The 19,182-nt window shown below is 37.2% G+C and overlaps 1 protein-coding gene across 12 annotated transcripts in view; it reads left to right on the top strand.

Annotated features, from left to right (window-relative positions):
• Window positions 1-19,182, top strand: part of SPIDR (scaffolding protein involved in DNA repair) — a 200,927-nt gene that overhangs the window by 171,602 nt on the left and 10,143 nt on the right. For 11 of the 12 annotated variants that reach the window (XR_002435598.1, XR_002435597.1, XR_002435600.1 and 8 more), the window contains exons 11-15: window positions 1,463-1,621; window positions 12,215-12,302; window positions 14,412-14,555; window positions 14,653-14,712; window positions 18,149-18,347. Coding sequence is in view for 6 of the 12 variants with exons in the window: in XM_021388237.1 (XP_021243912.1) it covers window positions 1,463-1,621; window positions 12,215-12,302; window positions 14,412-14,555; window positions 14,653-14,712; window positions 18,149-18,347 (650 nt within the window). In the remaining 6 variants the exon portion in view is untranslated. The remainder of the gene's footprint in view (window positions 1-1,462; window positions 1,622-12,214; window positions 12,303-14,411; window positions 14,556-14,652; window positions 14,713-18,148; window positions 18,348-19,182) is intronic. The other variant, XM_021388239.1, reaches the window with a different exon arrangement.

Here is a 19,182-nt window from a genome sequence, read left to right on the forward strand (position 1 = left end):
TTTGTGCACAGTCCTACCACTCCCTCGTCCTCCAAACCAGCACTTGCATTTAAAAAATTAAAATTTGTGCTTATGCTTGAGCATCTACTGATGTCTAAAAGGCTTCAGAAAGTTGTATTCTCTGTGGAATATTGAAAAAAATTAGTTCATAAAGAACAGGGAAACTGTAACTAATGGTCTGCTGCGTGCCTAAATCTCCGTACTGAGAAAATGTAAGGATTTCTTACAGAGAAGTGTAGGAGCTCATTTCATTTGAAATAAGTTTTTTAAAGATGTAATGACTACTGTTGGATGTTTTCGGGATGCATATAGCAAATTATATGGTTTTCTCCAAAAGCAGTTGGGGTTGGCTTGCTGTGAACAATGGTGCTTCTCTGGAGAAGGTAGTTTTGGCATGAATTTTTGAAATGAACTGAACCACAGAATCTCAGAATTTGTGAGGTTGGAAGGGCCTTCTGGAGGTCTTCTGGTCCTCTGCTCAAGCAAGTTGCCTCGGAATTATTCTGCCTACTACATTCCTGAGTTTTATTTAGAAATAAAGACCTGTGTGCTACCCTTAAAGCTATTTCTTGTTGCTGTTTGAAAAGTTTCCGTGTTTAACTGTCTCTTTTGAGGGGCAATTAAACCCATCTTATAGACAGCAGCCTCCTTCCTCCGTGACTCAAGCTATCGTTGTGACTCATCTCAAGTGCACAACATTGTGAAATGCATTTATGTCTGTCTAAATGTATGACATCCACTGACTTTTGCCTTATCTTCTATGATGGTAATATCTTCTTGAAATGCCAACAAGTTGGTTAAGCAATAGTTCCCAGCCTTGGTTCCATAGATTACTTAAATCAAATTGTTTGTTTAGCAGGTTTCTTAATTACCTCCTTAAAATAGTCCCTCTGGGCTTTTTCATACCCAGTATTGAATTTACTAATCTGTAGTCCCATGTTGTTTTTTTCAAAATGTAATAAAATTGACATTTCACTGTCTTGAATCCCCAGAACTCTTTTGAAGTAAAACAAATGTAGTGCTTGCTTTACCAATTTTGACATTTGTGATTATTATTTATGAAATATGTTGCTTAATTTACTTATAAGCAGATATTTTTATATTTATACACATACATACATACGCTTGCATCATTGCTTTGTCTGCACTGAAAAATTCACCTCAAGTTAGGCAAAAACATGACTTTCTTTGTAGATACACAAAGCATATATTGTTTAGCAGTTAGTTTTTCTAATCCTGAATGGAAGCACCTTGTTCTAAGTTTCAGTAAGACTTCTCTTTTTTATGGTCCTGTTACCTCCTGCAGATATATATGGGAAAACCTTTGATGATGTTGGTTTTATTTACTGGTACTAGTACTAGCATTCATTATTTGGTAGGATTTCTCCAGATATTGTAGAAGATAAGTTTGTTCATTTTGTTGTGAACAAGAATAAATGAGTAACAGAGGAATGTTTTACAGGTTATGCCTCCTTGTCCAGGATGCCTATGGCATGTTCAGTGAAGTACAGCTACAGTGTCTGGATTCTGCAGAAGACATTGAGCAGTATTGCAAGAGATGGGAAGGAAAATTCTGCTGTTTAGCTGGAATGAAAATTTTGCATAGAACCACAAGAGGAAGGTGAGAACAGTTTGAGAAGGATGTGTTGAGTCCTGTGGCAGGCAGAAGTGATCTGCCATTTTACTTATGTGGTCAATATTCTTCGGAACAACTGAATCAGGCCCTGTTCAACTAAATATCCTACTGCTGTTTTTAGGGCATCAAGTAGGCATCAGCTGGATACAATTGCACTTGAGCCAACCGTATTCCCAAATCAGCATAAATAAGCTGACACACAGAAACATGCTTAACAGAGAATGGAACTTAGAAGAATTACCTTATGCAGTGGTTCATAAAATATGAATTTTCTTCCTCTTTGGTAGATTCAAAGACTTAAAAACGTTAGTTCATCTCCCTTCATTGCAAAACTGTTTATTACAATATCTTTTTTCCTGTTTTTTTCTGTTCTTTTTAGTCTGAGCTGAAGTTTCAAGCAAAGATTTTCCCTTGGTATTTGAGAGCTTAATTCAGTAAGGCCTATACATTTTTGAAAGCACAGTTTAAGTGTCTCTAAAAAAAATCAAAACCGAAACAAACAAACAGAACACTGAAAAACCCTCTCAAACAATAAAAACATTCTTATTTTGGAATAAGAGCATCCACAGGCTTACAGAAAAATCCCCACAACTAATTAATGAATTGATGTTATGGTACCTCTTTCATTTTGCTTATTCTTTGATTCCTTTTACTTTCTTAAAATAAAATATGTTAAATACGTTAGATAAAAAAACACTACCACTTTAAGTAGATTTTACAGAGCTATCTTTCAGAGTATCTTTCTATGGGAAAACTCTTCCACATGGGGAGCTATATAAATATAACTAGATTGGTTTAATTCTCAACGTGATTTATTCTGGTAAAAACATCCTATCTCGATAAGCCTTCAGTATTAGAATGGCTATAATATTTCATCTGACACTTTTTTCCTGTTGAAAAAATGCTGTTTCATCAAAATCCGAAAGTTTCACAGAAACTTTATCTATTTTGGAGACAATTTTACTGGGAAGATTTTTTTCAGGTCCAGAGGGAGTGAATACTCTCTCTCTTTTTCATTTCATGAAAAACTTTCAGAAAGTCTCATTTTTGTTTCATATTGGAACAAAAACAAATTTCAAAGCCTTGAAATGTTTAGCAGAATGGAATTGTTGTTTTCCAGCCAGCCCTATTCAGTATGCTTTTCTTTTTATGTACTTGCAGTGTTAATTTTCAGATCCTTTGGATTTCAAGCCTACTTGCATTTTTATGGATCTTTAATAACAAACACGTCTTCTTATTTAATTATTTTGTTGGCTTTTTTTTTCAAGTTACATTTTTTCCAAACAAATTAAATAATGGCTTTGGAATTCTGGATACAAATGAAGTTTTACAACTGGCTGCTGGTGTTTCCAGTACTCAGCCTAGCTAATAAGAGACAGACTTTTTCTAATGTAAATTCTCTTTCAAAGCGGCAGTAACTTACTTCTGGCTATTCTGAGGATGATTAGAAGACACACTGCTGAAAATGCTGGTGGCTCAGATGGAGCTGTGCTGGTGGTAATCCTGCTAGGAAACATGAAAAGAAAATGGCTAGTGTAGCTTCAGGGACAGTGTGGTGGTTAAACGTGATTTCAGTGTACAAGTTGGGTGGGTGGGGGGATTGTTGTTATTTCTTTCTTAATTGTTTTAGCTTAAGTTCTGTTTTATAACTTGCTATTACTTTTTAGTGTCAGGACATGCTTTGTGTCAATCTAGGTGTGATGGAAACCACAGTAAAGCCATAGCTGAAATGAATATAAGGGAGTACTTATTCATACAGAGTATAATTGGGCTGTAGAACTCATTGCCACTGGATAAATGCGTTTCACGGGCCAGTGGTATATCTGAGCACACGATGGGATATGCCTGTAAAGTTCCCAACCTTAGCTTGTAGCACGAGTGAAGAGCAGCTATGTGGTCTGCCCTGCAAGAAAGACATTTGCTTTTTTTTTTTTTTTCCCCCTTCCAGAACACCAATTATTTTTTGGAAGGAGATGGCTCTTAAACTGTCTGTTTCCTGGAGTTTGACAGAGACTTTTAAAATGGATAAAAGGGAGTAAAATGTAGGAAATATGAGGGAAAATACATGGTTTCTTTTTTTCTGCCTTTGTAGCACATGATCTGGAGAAAGCCAAGAATGGCTAATAAGATCCCATATGTGCCTGTTGTCCCACAGTCACGTGGACTGTAATCTCTCTTATGGAGACAGAGAGCTTCCTCAGTCATTCCTTTAGACAGAGGAGATTTTCATTTATCAGATACAAGAAGTTCTAAAGGTTTTTCATCAATGGAATACTGTTATTGTTAAAATATTTTCCAGGCCATCATTCATCCTCATCATCAAGTATTTAATTTAAGGTACTATTTAACATAATTCCAGTAAACACAATTTTAAAATCACTGTTGTGAGTTGAATTTGCATTTCAGGGTCTAAAAATCTATAATAAAGGGTATTTTTCATCCAGGCAATAACCTGGCTGTAAACCTGACTTGATTTTTGAAATGGACCTGTACTGTGAGGTGGACCAGAGGAACCAAACACTTTTCTCCTTCCAGTAAGAAAACTTTTGTGTTTAGAAAGAAAAGTATGATGAGAACTTACACAACAAAAAGTTAATTGATCTGCCACTGGTGACTTTTGATTCTGAGAGGTGTATATTCTCTCTTGTCCTCCAACTGCCTCATATGTCAATTTAGCCCCTTGAGAAAGAGGAGGTGAGATTTCTGTAGTGTACTGCTGGAGACAGAAATGCTGGCTAAAATACATGCATTTCAACTAATAGGTAACCTTTCTGTTTTGATAGATTCAGTTTGTTTCAGCATGTCTAGTATGACCAGTAACTAAATGGATGCAATTAGATGCAGGGACTGAGCACTCGCTAAAATGTCTCAGGAATAAATAAGCTATAAATTGGCATAGTCTGCTGCTTCCTTCCATAAACTGATTCCAATGAACTAGGGTAAACTTTGTAGTTAGATATATGTCTCTACCAGCAAAAGATATTACCTTTACGTTATTAGCCCTGACCAGAGTTCCACAGAGAATAATATTTTGTGTTTTGATAATGTGTGTCCTTTCACCTGATTTGCCAAGCACTGACTTGTTTTACTACTGAGTATAGCAGACATACTGTATTCTTCTCCTTATGGTTTTTACAAGGTAGAAAGATGAAGAGTTTATATCCAGCAGAACAGAAAAACTACACGAATTTAAAAATGAAAGAGGGAAAATGCTTTAATGTAATATGTAATTAACACAGGGTGTCAATGCCGATTCTGTCCCTAAATTAAAGAACTGTTGAAAAAGTTTTTAAGAAAGATGAGAATGTTCCATGGATATTGCTAAAATCTACATATACAAGGACTGCTCTGAAAGTAATGCCTCCTGTTTTATTATGTCGGCCCATTATGTCAGAGATGGATGTTGGTGGTACAGCAGTAGGGGTTGAACCTTCCCACCAATATTCCATTGCATTTTGTTCCTTTGTGACAGATGGCAGCAGAGCGGCAGTCTGACAAAATGGTGTCTGATGTGGGAGGGCGTATAAAGCAAAGGTGCGGAACTGAATTCCTCCTTGAGGAAAAAATTGCACCCATTGATGTTCATTGATGCTTGCTGAACGTTTATGGGGACCAAACAATGGATGTGAGCACAGAGAGGGATGGGTGGTGCGTTTCAGTAGTGGCAACAATGTGTCACCTCTGCTGGTGCAGATTTTTATGAGCGTGGCATGCAGATTCTCGTTCATTGCTGGTGAAAACGCATAGCCATAGGTTGGATGTGGCTTTGGGCAACCTTGTCTAGTGGGAGGTTGGAGCTAGGTGACCTTTAAGGTACCTTCCAGACCAAACCACTCTATGATTCTATGATTTATCCCAATCTGTAGTACTGGTCACAGTTTTCTCTCTTTTTTCCCTCTCTTTTTTTTTCTTTTATTTCAGTCTCATAATTCTCTGATCTGCACCAATCTAATTTTTCCTCTACTCTTCACTGGCTGGATAGATGGGAGAGAGTAGTGTCTGTGGTGTACCTTGACTTCAGCAAGGTGTCTGACACCATCTCCCACAGCATCCTTGTTATAAAAGTTAGAAAGTGTGGTTTAAATGAGTGAGGGGTGATATAGATTGAGAACTGGCTGACTGGCAGAGCTCAGAGCGTTGTCATCAGTGGCTCAGTTGGTTGGAGGCCTGTAACTAGCTGTGTTCCCCAGGGGTCAGTGCTGAGTCAGGTCTTGTTCAACATCTTTGTCAACGACTTGGATGAAGGGATAGAGTCCACCCTTAGCAAGTTTGCTGGTTATACAAAGCTGGGAGGAGTAGCTGACACACCTGAAGGCTGTGCTACCATTCACCAAGACCTGGACAGACTGGAGAGTTGGGCAGGGAGGAACCTCGTAAGGTTCAACAAGAGCAAGAGTAGAGTCTTGCACCTGGGGAGGAATAACTGCATGTATCACTACAGGTTAGGGGCCAACCTGCTGGAGAGGACCTCTGCGGAGAAGGACCTGGGTGCTCTTGTGGACAACAGGTTGGCCGTGAGCCAGCAATATGCCCTTGTGGCCAAGAAGGCCAGTGGGATCCTGGGGTGCATTAACGAGAGTGTGGCCAGCAGGTTGAGGGAGGTGATGCTCCCCCTCTACTCAGCCCCGGTGAGGGCACATTTAGACTACTGTGTCCAGTTCTGGGCTCCCCAGTTCAAAAAAAGGACAGGGATCTCCTAGAAGGAGTCCAGCAGGGGGCAACAAAGACGATAAAGGGCCTGGAGCATGTCTGCTGTGAGGAAAGGCTGAGTAACCTGGAACTGTTCAGCCTGAGGAAAAGACCGAGGGGAGATCTAATTAATGTTTATAAATAGCTGAAGGGAGATGGGAGGCAAATGAATGAGGCCAGGTTCTTCTCAGTAGTGCATAGTGGTAGGACAAGGAGTAATGGCCTAAAACTTGAACAAAGGAAGTTCCATGCTAACATGTGGAAGAACTTCTTTATGGTAAGGGTGACGAGGCACTGGAACAGGTTGCCCAGAGAGGTTGTGGAGTCTCCTTCTGTGGAGATATTCAAGACCCATCTGGACACCTACCTGTGTTACCTATTGTATAGTATGTTCTTTAGCAGAGGGGTTGGACTTGATGATCTCTGGAGGTCTCTTCCAACCCCTGCAATTCTGTGATTCTGTGACTGTATACTTTCTCTTCTACTTTGCTTTACACTTAGAAGTGTAGGACCACTGTTAACTGTTGTAAAACAAAGTGTTTCAACTGATAGACGTTGACAGGAAATGTAATAGTAAGACTTCTCCACAGAGCAAGGAAGTCATAACTTCCTTCCTTTGGTTTTCCCTCTGCCAAAGAGACTGCCATCTAAAAGAGCCACCCACCCTCTGAGGTTTTGAGGTCCTGAAACACTTCAGTAATTGCTGTGGTTAAAAGTTGAGTTCCATTTAGAGCATAATTTAAGTAATTATATTAAGGTTTTATATATATATATATAATTATTATTTTAATGACTGCTCATGCATCAGAAAATCAGGGTTTTTTTCCACAGTTTTATTCTCTTTAACAAGCAGTGACTGCTGCTTTGCATATTCAGTACTTTTCTCATGAGTCTGCTCAGTAACCAGCACTGCAGGGTGAAACAGGCATATTCATAGTGTATGAAAAGTATTATAGTAGAATTTCAGTGTTTTAATATAGCATGGGTAATTTCTAGTACTTATTAAAGTATGTAAATAATTTTTTCAACAAAACTATTTCATCTATCTGTATTTTAACTGAGATGCTGGTTTAATAGGCTCAGTTTTTTAACTTATTTTTCTGTTGCTTGTATTACTCAAGTCTGAGAAAACACAATGTTGCGTAGGTTGTGTACTGCCAAATCTTAATGGGTAAATTAGATCGAAAGCTACCTTGTAGCATCAGCTTTATATTTGGATTGCTTGTCTCTTGGTAGTTCAGGGTCATGCACTCTATGCAGTTATTAGTGAATTTCTTTCTAATGTTGAGTAAAGAAATGTTTCATAGAGGGCTAGGAATTGCTTTTTTTTTTGAGTTCTTAATACTGAGTCTGCAACAATAATAATGTCAGAAGAAAACTGCTTGCATTCAGATTAAAATTGGAAGTGAAACAGAGGAGGAAACAAGAAAGTGCTAAGTCAAAGCTGTGGAAGACATTGGAGGAGACTCCTATCTTCTTCCTCTCCCCTACTCAGTCTTTCTTCTTTCCTAGTTAGGGGCATTGTTTTCCTCCTCCTATCATCTTTGGTGTTTCTGATGTTTTCTGTCATTTTTCTCTGAACCTGTGGCATAGTTATTAAAGTGGAAAAATCCCCCAAACTGTAAGTCACTTTGTGATCAAAAATCATAGCAGCATACCTGTACTGTTTAAAAATTGAGTCAGGCACATCACATGCACAGCTTCTGGACCAGAACTGTAGATGAAACTTCATGCTTGTGGGAGAAACAAACAAAAACTGCTTAGTTCAGATTGGAGTATTGTTTGACATTGTAACTGCTTAGTACAACTTCAGAAACAAAACCAGTGAAATACTGCTCTGAAAATTCCAAGTTTTAAGTTGTTTGATTTTTGCAGTATAGCTTATAGCACGAAATGTCCACAGGATCAGAGATATACTGAGACTGTAGATACAGATTTATAGTTTACTGGGTTTCTAAATATAATTACAAGGACTTTTCTTTTTAATTTGTATGTTTTTAATTAAAAATCAGATGGCAAACATATATGCTTGTGTGCAAATATGGATGTATGCCACTTGACTTAGCAATGAAGGGCAGAACAAGCCAGGAAGGCGAGTAGAAGGTGACTTCTGTTATCTACTGAACTGTAAAACTAAGGAGAATAGGTGAGCAAAAGAAAGCAAGTTATTATGTGCAGGGCAGCACAGTCATCATCTCTGGCAAGAATTAGTGGATGGAAAAGCAAATGATGTTTTGTTAGTATCAGTCACTCTCTAGCAAGCAGTGCAACTATCAGGCAGTTTAAGATGATTTGCCAATAGGTCAGGATTAATTCCTGCACATGCTGCAAGCAGATTTGGCATTTTCTCAGTCACGTGAAGTCTTTAAAATGTTCTGATTGCTGTCTGGATACATAACAGGCAGTCTGCATTTATGGACAAACAGAAAAGACATGCCGCAGTTCAGCGAGCAAAATCTAAGAGGAATGTCTTTTAAGCATATCGGATAATAAAAATAATCTAGAATACTAAAAATAATTATTTTGCCTACAATGTACATCATATATACATGCTTATGTCTGTGTGTATACACACACACAGATGTATTATATATAACAATATCATTGTGTTTTAGCAAAGCTTAAAGGTGTGGATTTACAGAAGAGAAGTGTACCTCTATGTAGAGGACCTATCTGTCCAAAGTCCACACTTCTACAAAAGTCAATATTTTAAAACTCTGTTAGATTACTTGTGGTCTTGCTATGTCAGTGATAAGTACTGGACAGACACGTATTTAGTATGGGTCAAAAAGATTTTTATCAAATACACATGGTTTCAGTTTGGCATGGAATTAGCAGTTTTAAATCTTTTATTTAGAATCTGATAGGTAACTTCTGTCTGTTTCCTGGTGTGGATTCAGTCTTGTTTTCTTTTTTCTTGTTTGAAGGAAGATTATAGAATGTTACAATAACGTCCTTGTCATTTAAGTAATAAAAATGTTATTAATTAAGATATTTTAGTATTTTAATAGTTAAAAATACTTTTTTTGATCATGTGCATGTTTCTTTTCACTTCTTACTCTTGCTTTTTTTTTAGAAGTCTATAATTTATCATCAAAATGATATTATATATATATTTTAAAATAGTGATTAGTAAGTACTCTCACAGATCTAAATTGTTAAGTTTTAATTTTGTCTTCCATAATGAGAACGGCTCTTTGTGCACATCAGGGCTAACCAAGTTCCCTCTCTGTAGCACAGAGCCAACTGTTCATCTCTTGTCCTGATTCTACCTCTGAAGAAGGATACATATATTGGATAAAATACACCCATTGTTCAAGTCAGATTGAAGTGGGATTTGAGTGTTGCATGGCCAATAAAGAGAATAAATTTTATTATTTCTGCAAGGATAATGATTTTCTACAGAGGAGGACACAATGTCTTGCCGTTTCTCCACAGTGGTTGTTCCCCCCTCATTCCCCCTTCTGCTAAGTCAAAGTCCATAAATGTAAAGAGACAGTTAATTTTCCTGGAGGCATGGGAATCGGTAGAGCAAAAGGGAGCCCCTCACCGGGTACTCTGTCTGATACATCCCTGGGCCCGTCAGGGACAGCTTGAGGAGAGATCTCCCCTTTCTACAGAGGAGGATCCCCTCGTCTCTACATGATGTGACTTGGAACTTGCACATCCTTTGGGTGGCAAACGTATTTGTGGTTTGCCTGACTGGAGTCAAAGAGAAGGATGAGTCCAAGATGTTTAGGAGTGCTGCTCTGCTCCCTGTTTGTAAACAAATACTGTAGTTCAGTAATAATTAAGTGCTCCTAGCTCAAGCAGTTTATGAGCTCTTCTGAAAGGACACAATACTGTGTGTCATAGATGTTCTGACATTAAGTTGCAAGCTAGAAGAGAACTAAAGACTAAGAGACAACTCCATGTTGCTTGCGCAAGCTTAAAAACACAGATTTTCACTGGTGGATCACTGTAAGGTCTGTGCAGAGATGTGATTCTATCTGGACTGCAAGTTGATAAATGCATGATTTCTGAATACACGTACACAAACGCACACAGAATTGCAGTATGCTATTATACATATCCTGCCCTTATACTCAGTGTCAAGAGAGCAACACCACTTGTGTAGCTTCCTTTGTCGCACAGAGGCTGCTCTCTGCTTCTGTAGTTCTCCGTCCTTGTGTCCCAATTAACAGGGGCAGTTAGCTCCACTGGGCGCTGGCCCTCCTGCAACTACAGAGATTTCTTTCTGTGTGGTACAAGACAAAGTGTCACCATGTCAAGAAATGGAGAAGTGGTCATTTTGCTCTGAAGTCTGATTCATACCTAAGAAGTGTTGCTTTGTATGTTGTAATAGTCTGCTAAAAACAAAATGCAAAACAAAAACCTCAGCCTCTGTACTCAGCCTTTTCCTTTTACAGACTTGGTGATGATGCCATATAAGTCACTTTTGTAGAAGGGCAGCATATTTGTGTTCCTGGTCTCTTCATCACTGTGGGGAAAACAACTACAGACAGCAACATCATCTTTTTAACCTGCCAGTTGATTACCCAAATCTTAAATTGAAAGCATTATTCCCTGAGGTCCAGTCACTCTCAGAGATTTACATTCATGTAGTATTGGTCCACAGGCATCACTGTTAGCATTCTCATATGTGATGCCTGCTGCTATATATATGAAAAAATATGGGAAGAAACTGACTGACATTAGATACCCAAAGTATAAGCATTTAAGGCTGAAAAGAAGGGCGAGGGAAATAAGGAATTAAATAAGCTCGAGCAGAAGTGAGTTAAAAGCAGAACTTTAAAGATCTGTTACTCCTTGAAAAGAAGCAGCATATTAAAACGTGCTTCAGTCAAGAACAAGAACTCACCTTTTGTTTCTTCTAAGCATTTTTTATTAGAACCTGAGATTACCTTCATCAAGTTTTGGACTCCATTTTTATAACTGTTTCAGAAGTGATGGCTTTCATAACTGGAGGGACAAACAGGCAGTTCTCAGAGGCACTGTAGGGTTAAAATCCAGATCTCTGTACTTTGACTACACAGAACACGCACAGAGAGCTAGGACAAGATAACGGAGAGCTTAAACTCAAAAATGCACGCCTCTTCAAGTTGGTTATCTGTAGCTATTTCCCCTCCCTCAGCTATTTTCTTGGCCTCTCCCTTGGATGTTCCTGCTTTTACTGCATGGATGACACATCAACCAACAAGCCAGCCACCAAACTGCTGCACATTGCAGCTTTGCGTGCGAAAGCTGAAGGATTTGCAGCAGTTAATCTTAGTATGCTGGGCTGTTAATTTTGTTTGTTTCTAAATTGAAGGTGGAAAACTTGCAAAAGAAAAGAATCATAACCAAATGAACAGCTGCATAGGAAGGGGACGGCTCTTTGTATTCTAAGGCACGGGTATTCAGATAACAAAATCTTGCCTGTCTCTCCACTCCTATCTCATTGCAATCTTTCCTAATAGCATTGGCAATCAGTGTTAGAGAAAAGCAAGAAATGAAGATGTTAGAAGCAAAACATTTTGTTCAAGCTACCAACTAAATAGTTAAAAGCTGTTTTTTAAAAGTTGTACTGGTGTCTGTGTCCTTCCCAAACTAGCACTTACCCCACTTCCCCTGGATTTTACCATGTCACAGGCTGTTCATGGCAAAGCATTAAATATGACTTGCTTGTCACTGTATGTGATGTGTCCCTTCCCTCCCTCTCCACCCTGCAGCAGAAATGATGGAGATTTAATTAGACCAAATCAAAACCAGCTTGTAGAAAACAAATATGATTTTAAAATGTTTTCATAATCATGCAATGGTTTAAATTGTATTTCTTAATGAATCTTTTTAGTACAGCTTCTAACAGTGGAAACCATTCTAAACCTAATTTTATTGGTCTTATTGAAGGGCGTTGGGACTTTTTAGTCTGATAGACAGTTTGTGGCCTCCAGTAGTGCCTGTAAAAGTTCCTGGACAAAGTCAAGACCCTGAAATGGTAAGTTTTGTTATTATGGAAATATACTTTTTCACAACAATTACTGTTTTTCTTAGTAGCGTAACATATTTGAGGAATCAGATTCTCCCCCTCTCTTTAGCTACTGAGATTTGTTTCATTGGTTCTGCCATCTGCCTTAGGCCAACCTGAGGCTCTCTGGATTAGCAGCTTCTTTCCAAAATGATGCAATTAGCCTTTTATTAACCCTCTAGAACTAAAATGATGGAGTATCCAGTCAAATTATTCCTTTCTTCTCCTCTCCTCACAGGAGGAGAGTTGTGAAGGCAGTCAAAAGATAAAAACAAAAATTACCTACTAAAAATAATGAAAGTTTCTGTGATTTTGGGAGGTGGTGAAAATTCCTAATGTGAAGTATTAAAATAGATTTGAAGTACGTTATTGTACATTTTCCAATCCAAAATTACATCTTTAATTTTCATTTAATTAGCTTTTGTATTTGAAAAGGAGTTCTGTCAAATCGAGTGGCATTTTGGTAATACAAGGTCATTTGAGAAGCTTCTTGGTAACCAAGTGGTTGTGCTGGCTTGGTGTTCCTGTATAGCTATTCTTTAGGGAAGAAGTTTATGGTATTAAAAATTTATGTTAGAGCCTAGGAAGAAAAATCTGGAAATAAACAAGTCTTGAAAACAGAGGACTTCATAAAATGGATATTACTAGTTATTCTTAGTTATTTCTGAACTCTGAAATTCTTTTAGCTATAATCTACAGAGTTCTTGGGAGAGTACAGGGATTTATTTTCAATAATAAAAAGTTCAGACCTTGGTTATAAAACCAAGACTGAAAATGAGTGAAACTACCATTTTTTCTTTGATTCTCTCTTTCATCTAGATATTTCAGAAGTCTCAGAGGAAAGGACTGTTTTGTATGTTAAAATACTGTGGACAACGGAATGGAAATTGACATGGGTGGAGCAAAACTTTTAAATGTTCTTCAGCATTGTTATGATTTTCTTTTGTTCTTCTTTTTCTCTGTTTTATTAGCAACCTAGAAATGAAGAACACTTTCCATAATCATGCAATTTACACTTCTGCCATGGGTTTAAAATACTAATTTGTTCTACAGAGTATCGAGACGTATTCTAATTCTGCAGATTTTTGGTAGAACACAGGTTTTTTTAGCTGAGACATATTTTTCCTTGTACAAGCAATATAGTTTTACACAGCTTTATGGAAGCACATTTAAGCATCGATACCTAAATAATATTGCCAACACCCTGATAATGCTGCTGCAGTGAGATCTGTGGCATGGATTTCTTTGGAGTTGTGTGTAGATTTGCATACCTTTTTTAGTGCTGTCACAGGCAAATAAGAATGTGAGTTGATGTCTTTTTTTTTTTTCTCTATAGGCAGATTATTTTTAATGGGTGGACAGCTGTCTTCAGCGGATTTGGATTTATTGTATTAAATGCTTTATTAATAACTAACAACGTTATAAGAATATTTACCAAGTCCTAAATAAAAATTACTGTAGTGTAGCATCTTTTATTTCTCAGAAGCTTTTCTCATTCTTTAAATGGAGATAAAGTTGTTACGTCACAATACTTTTTAAGGGGAGAAGAAAAATCTGGTATAACACAAAAAGAGCAGTTCTTGTAGTTGCTGAGTTCCTGTTCTTCATTATCTCCTTGTGCTGTCCTGGATTTAATTTAGCAGCTTTTAAAGTTCTTCAGCTGTTTACTATCACAAAAAACCCACCCACATGCTAAAGTCCCCAAATCTCAGAAAAGTTATGGACGATAAAAAATAAATAATCAGGGCACCCCTACCACATACTAAAAAAATGCTGAACAACGACTGTCACCTTGAAAAAGTTGCCGTGTTTGCCAAGCGTGCCAAATCGCAAGATGTTTTTGCGATGAGGATCAATGTCAGATTATGGAAAGAATGATACACGCAGGCTGATTTCACTTAGAACTTGTGAATATTGTTTTGTTATCTCAGCTTCTACTTCAGACAGTCATTATTTTGTTTTCCCATTGCTCTTAATATGCAAATTGCGTGGTTCGTTTAGGGTATTGTTATAAAACCTGACTGGCCAAATTGGAATGCCTTTTGTAAGGTTGCATTTCTTTCCTTTCCTTTTTAATAGATGACAACTAATCTTCGTCCTCCCAGCTTCTGTTACATTCTGACTGTTGACTCTGGTGAAATACATGTGAAAGTGGATGAGGAAGAGAGGATTTCTAATTTGTACCAGCCACCGACTGTGCATAGTCTAAAGGAAATTCTTCAAGTAAGTTGCTTTAAAAGTTTGGTAACTGATGTTTTGTACCACTAAATTTCACTTACCATGTTTGTCTCATTCCCTGTTTTTGTACAATTTTTTTCAGAGCAGTGGTTGTAATGAACGTTGTAGCTTTTGGGCACGAGTGCTGTATCTAAGGCCGCAGGTAATCTTTTCATTTAGCAATGAAATTGACATAAAATTAGCATAACATATATGTGAAGAGGTCGGCATTTATCTTGTTTAGGGGAGAATACAAATACCTCCTGAATTACCTTCAAGAGCTATGCGAACAGAATTATCACCAGGTCTAAAATGCTTGTGGATGGGTAAAATGAACTTCACTTTCAATACCATTTACTCTAGAACGTGAATTATATTTGAATAAATTGCCATCTAGCTTAAAATAATATTTCACCCTAATAAAGGAGCTCACAGGTAGTTCATTTAGTCTTCCAATGAAAATCAGTTTGTAGGTAAGTACTGTCCTCAGACATATGCAGCAAAATGTTCCCAGTCAGTTGAGTTGGTATAGAACGTAACTGATGATGGTTTTATAAAGATGCAGTTTTGCTCTTTGCAGGCAAGTGGGTGGACTATTTTTGTTGACTTCAGTAGACACCCCTCTGGCAAACTTGGCCTTTATGGTCCCGCTAGTAGAAAGAAGGAACTTTAGGTAAATACATCCGCCATCCACACTGTGTTGGGAAGCTTATAATTACATTTTATTTGTTTCTGAATTTTTCTGAGTTATGCTACAACTTCCTTTTGAAATGTTGCTAACTCCCTCAGTAGTTGAAGGATTTTTTTGTTGTTGATTTATTTATTTTTTCCTGGTGACTGGACCCTCAGTTCAGCTAGCTCTGGGGAGAACAGCTTGCAATTGTCCATCAGCACCACACAAAATAAAGTGTGAATCAAAGCATATGAACCAAAGGCAAAGAAACTTCTGAACAGACAGCAAAATAGCTGAGGATGCTTCCCAGCAGTATGGGACGTAAATGTGATGTAGGTCTTTTCCTCTTGCTTCAGAAGCCTACGAGTTGTGATTTGGTTATTAGGCAGGGAGTAGCTTTAGCTCGTGAGATATGGGGTAACTCTTACCACTCAGCAGTGCTTTCTCCACGCTAAGTGACAGCAGAGTTTTTTTAAACATGAGAAATTAGGGATAGCTTAATGGGATCTTCAGGCTGCTGGCAGAAAGATGGATATGTACATATGTGGAATTCTATTTTCAAGGAGTCTGTTCAATTAACAGAAATAAATAAATTACAGACTAGTGATATCCTAGCCAAGCCTTTTTGTATTAGGGAACATCTACATCTGAGACATTGGAGGTCGTCAACATTCTTGCGTAGAATCACTTCATCGCTAAATTATAGAAAAGGTGAAGAATGCAGGAACAAATGTGACTTTGAAGAATGGAAGCTTGTCTAACAAGAATAAAGAAGCCTGTGATTCCTTCTTTCTGCTGGGAGGTTTACTAGCTGTTTCCTGAGTTTGTTTGGTGAACTATAGGCAGTAGATCTCCATGAGTGAACAGCATGATTTTTTATACATTTTTTGAAAGTAGTATTGGAAAAGCACTGGGAGATCATCTTCTTTATAACCGCTGGGTAACACTGTGCATTGCTGCTCTAGAAAGTAATGGTATTTACCTGCTGTGAGTGAATTGCTTGCCTAATTCTTCCAGAAGTTTATGAGCAGCAGCTTGTTAACTGCAGATACCTTTGCCAAGAGGGTTTATTGTTCACATGCAAAATCATTCAGTTATGATATGTGAAATAGGGAATACAGTTTAGTTCATTTAGCAAAGATAATCTGCTACATGAGTTAATTCAAACATACTTTAAAAGTAGTATTAATAATTCTATGAAGCCACAGTGCTCTGAGATGCTTCGTTTGTGTGAAGGAGGAATGGAAATATGCTTTTATTATTGCTCAGAATCTGTACTGTGGTACAGAAGGAATATGGGGAAATATATTCCATCTGTGGTTAAGGAGCTGTCCTTCCTCATAACTCAATCCTGCTGCTATTTGTCTGTTGTGTCCTCTCTGTTCAGAACAAATTGTCACACATAGCAAGATGATGATTTTATACTAACTTTTGTGATTTTTGATGTTATTATTATTTACTTTTTTGGATGATACTTCTGAAAGCCAGCTTTTAATGTGCTAGTAATTCTCATGGGACAGCTGTAAAGCATCCTTCTTTTGAAGCTATTTTGTTAGTATCTGCACAGAGGAGGTACTCAAATGCACGTAGTTATGAGGGAAAGAAATAATGTAAATGCAATAGGCAACTTACATTCAGGCATAACCATAATATCTGAGTGATGAATGTTATCTGTCATTACTCCTAATTACTGTATTTGCTCTAAGAGCTGCCATCGCGAGCAAAAGTTATTTTCAGTCTGATTAACTTCTTCAAGGTTTGAATTTAACTGAAGATAAAAAACTGGAGTTCTCAATGCGTTACCTTATGCTATAAAAATGTAACTTTAAGAATAAAATACTTGTGTGATATGTGTCTCTCCAATCATTTTAGTATTAAAATGTCTTAACTGAATGATTTTTAATCAACAGACTAATTAAAAATATTAACAAAGCCTTTTTAAAACAAACAAAAAAATCAGTTAAATATTTTAAAATATCAGAATATTTAAAATTACAAGTTGCTTGGTCTGGTAAATATGAAATATAGTCTGTTATTAAGCTCATTTTTTTTAAAGTATGGGAAAAATTGCATGCACATATAGGTATTATAAAAGTTATGTTAAAAACAAAAATAAAGAAGAAATCCTTGCATTGTCAACCCGTCTGATTTTGCTAGAGACTCCGCACTAATCGCTGATGTGTATATCATGTCTATCTAATCTGTCTTGTTCATCATCACAGTGTGAGTATTTTTAAAGCACTACTGACTTAGTGATAATTGTTTTCGGATACGAAGCTTGACATAAAATGTAGTTGTTTTGGTTGTGACATCACTGGTTTTGATATACCTTAATTTTGGTACCTGTCTTAGGCAGAAAACTTGCATTGTTATTGTGGTTTCCTGTGTTTCTTACTTATGAGTTATCTACTTTCATATTTCTGTGTATCATTCAGATATCTGGAGATGTGTTTCTTCCACAGAAAGAAAACCCTGCAGCTTTGTATTTATAGGAGCTATTAGGGAGAGTTACTCTTCAGAATCAGACAACAGTGCATAGAACGTTTTCTTAATATTAGAGGTGATGTTAGCCTTTCTTTTCTTAAAGGAAAAGTTGCTTTACTCTTTGCTCATAAAAACAGCCAATTAACTTTTTATAAAATTATTTTCATATCCAAATGAGTTATGATAAAACATGATAATTGATAGAAAGAGCACCAAGATCCCAGTGGGTCAACTTTGGAAAGTTAACTGAAGGTAGAAATGCTAGTCTGTATCTGCATAAGGAACAATGAAAAATCTGATTCATTCTTCTATACAGGCCGTAAGTGTAGTAATTTTTCAGTTTTAGTAGTTGTTTAAAGATGAATATGTTACTTGTCTTTCCTTCTTTTAAAAATTAACGACTGCATTCCAATTTTGTATCTTTTTTTTTTTTTAATCATAGACAAAACACAGTGTTCCTGTAAATCAAAGAGAGATGTTGTTGTTTGTGACTGATTTCACTTTGCAAAGTGTAGTTCATGGAATTCCAAAAGTTGTTGCTGTGTCAGTCACTGCATCATGCGTTCTCAGTACGGAAATCATAGAAGCCCTCAGTGTTGCCTCGCAATTCATCTTCTTCAAGGATGCCCTGTGGGGAAATGGTAAGCTTTACATGTGGTTTTGAAGCAACTGGAATAAAACTGAAAAAACACCCTCATTACTAACTCTGTAATACGTAACCTGTGTAGACTTTCACTCTCAGATGAAGATGAAACGTTGCAAGTTTGGGATGAGAAATTTGAAAGGGGTTGTAATTAGAGGTTTTCTGTACGATTTCTCTTCTGCTGTTGTTAGTTTTTGGATTTTTTTCTTTATCTCCCAAGTAAATAAGAAAGTAAGTTATCATACTGTTTGTTCGCCAATATTTCTGTAAGTCTTGCTTGATGACTGTTGAATCTAAAGACCACTGTCAAATTTGCTAGCTGACAGAAGATTCAGAAATAGTAGGAAACTTGCTTTCATTTGTTTTGATAGTCTTGCAGAATCTTGTTTTATTGAACTTAGAACATCTAAAAGGAGTAAGACAGTGAATCTAGAGACTTGAGTGTCCCTAGATAGAGACATTACAAGCTTTCCCTTACCATTTCAGCTATGAGCCTTCAGTACTGTACAGATCCCGTGAGATGGTTCACTCTACATTCATTTTTAGTCATTCATATGAATGAGGCTCACCCATCCTTCTGTGTGGTGTTTGCCTGTGTAATTCATGTCTTGTGCCTTTGCTCACTTCCAAAATGCAACTGCGTAAGTGGCTGTGGGTCCTGTCACCACATCCACTAATCAGTCCGTTTTCCCTTGCTAATTGAGGCTGCACTGGTTTTGTTTATTAGGAGAATAAAGTATTGCATGCACCTACACTTTGTAATCTTAAGGTAAACAAATAAATAAAAATAAAACAACCTTGAGGGTGACTGACATTTTTACTAGGGAAGAGAC

The sequence above is a fragment of the Numida meleagris genome, chromosome 2 (assembly GCF_002078875.1).
Source record: "Numida meleagris isolate 19003 breed g44 Domestic line chromosome 2, NumMel1.0, whole genome shotgun sequence".
Taxonomy (NCBI): Eukaryota; Metazoa; Chordata; class Aves; order Galliformes; family Numididae; genus Numida; species Numida meleagris.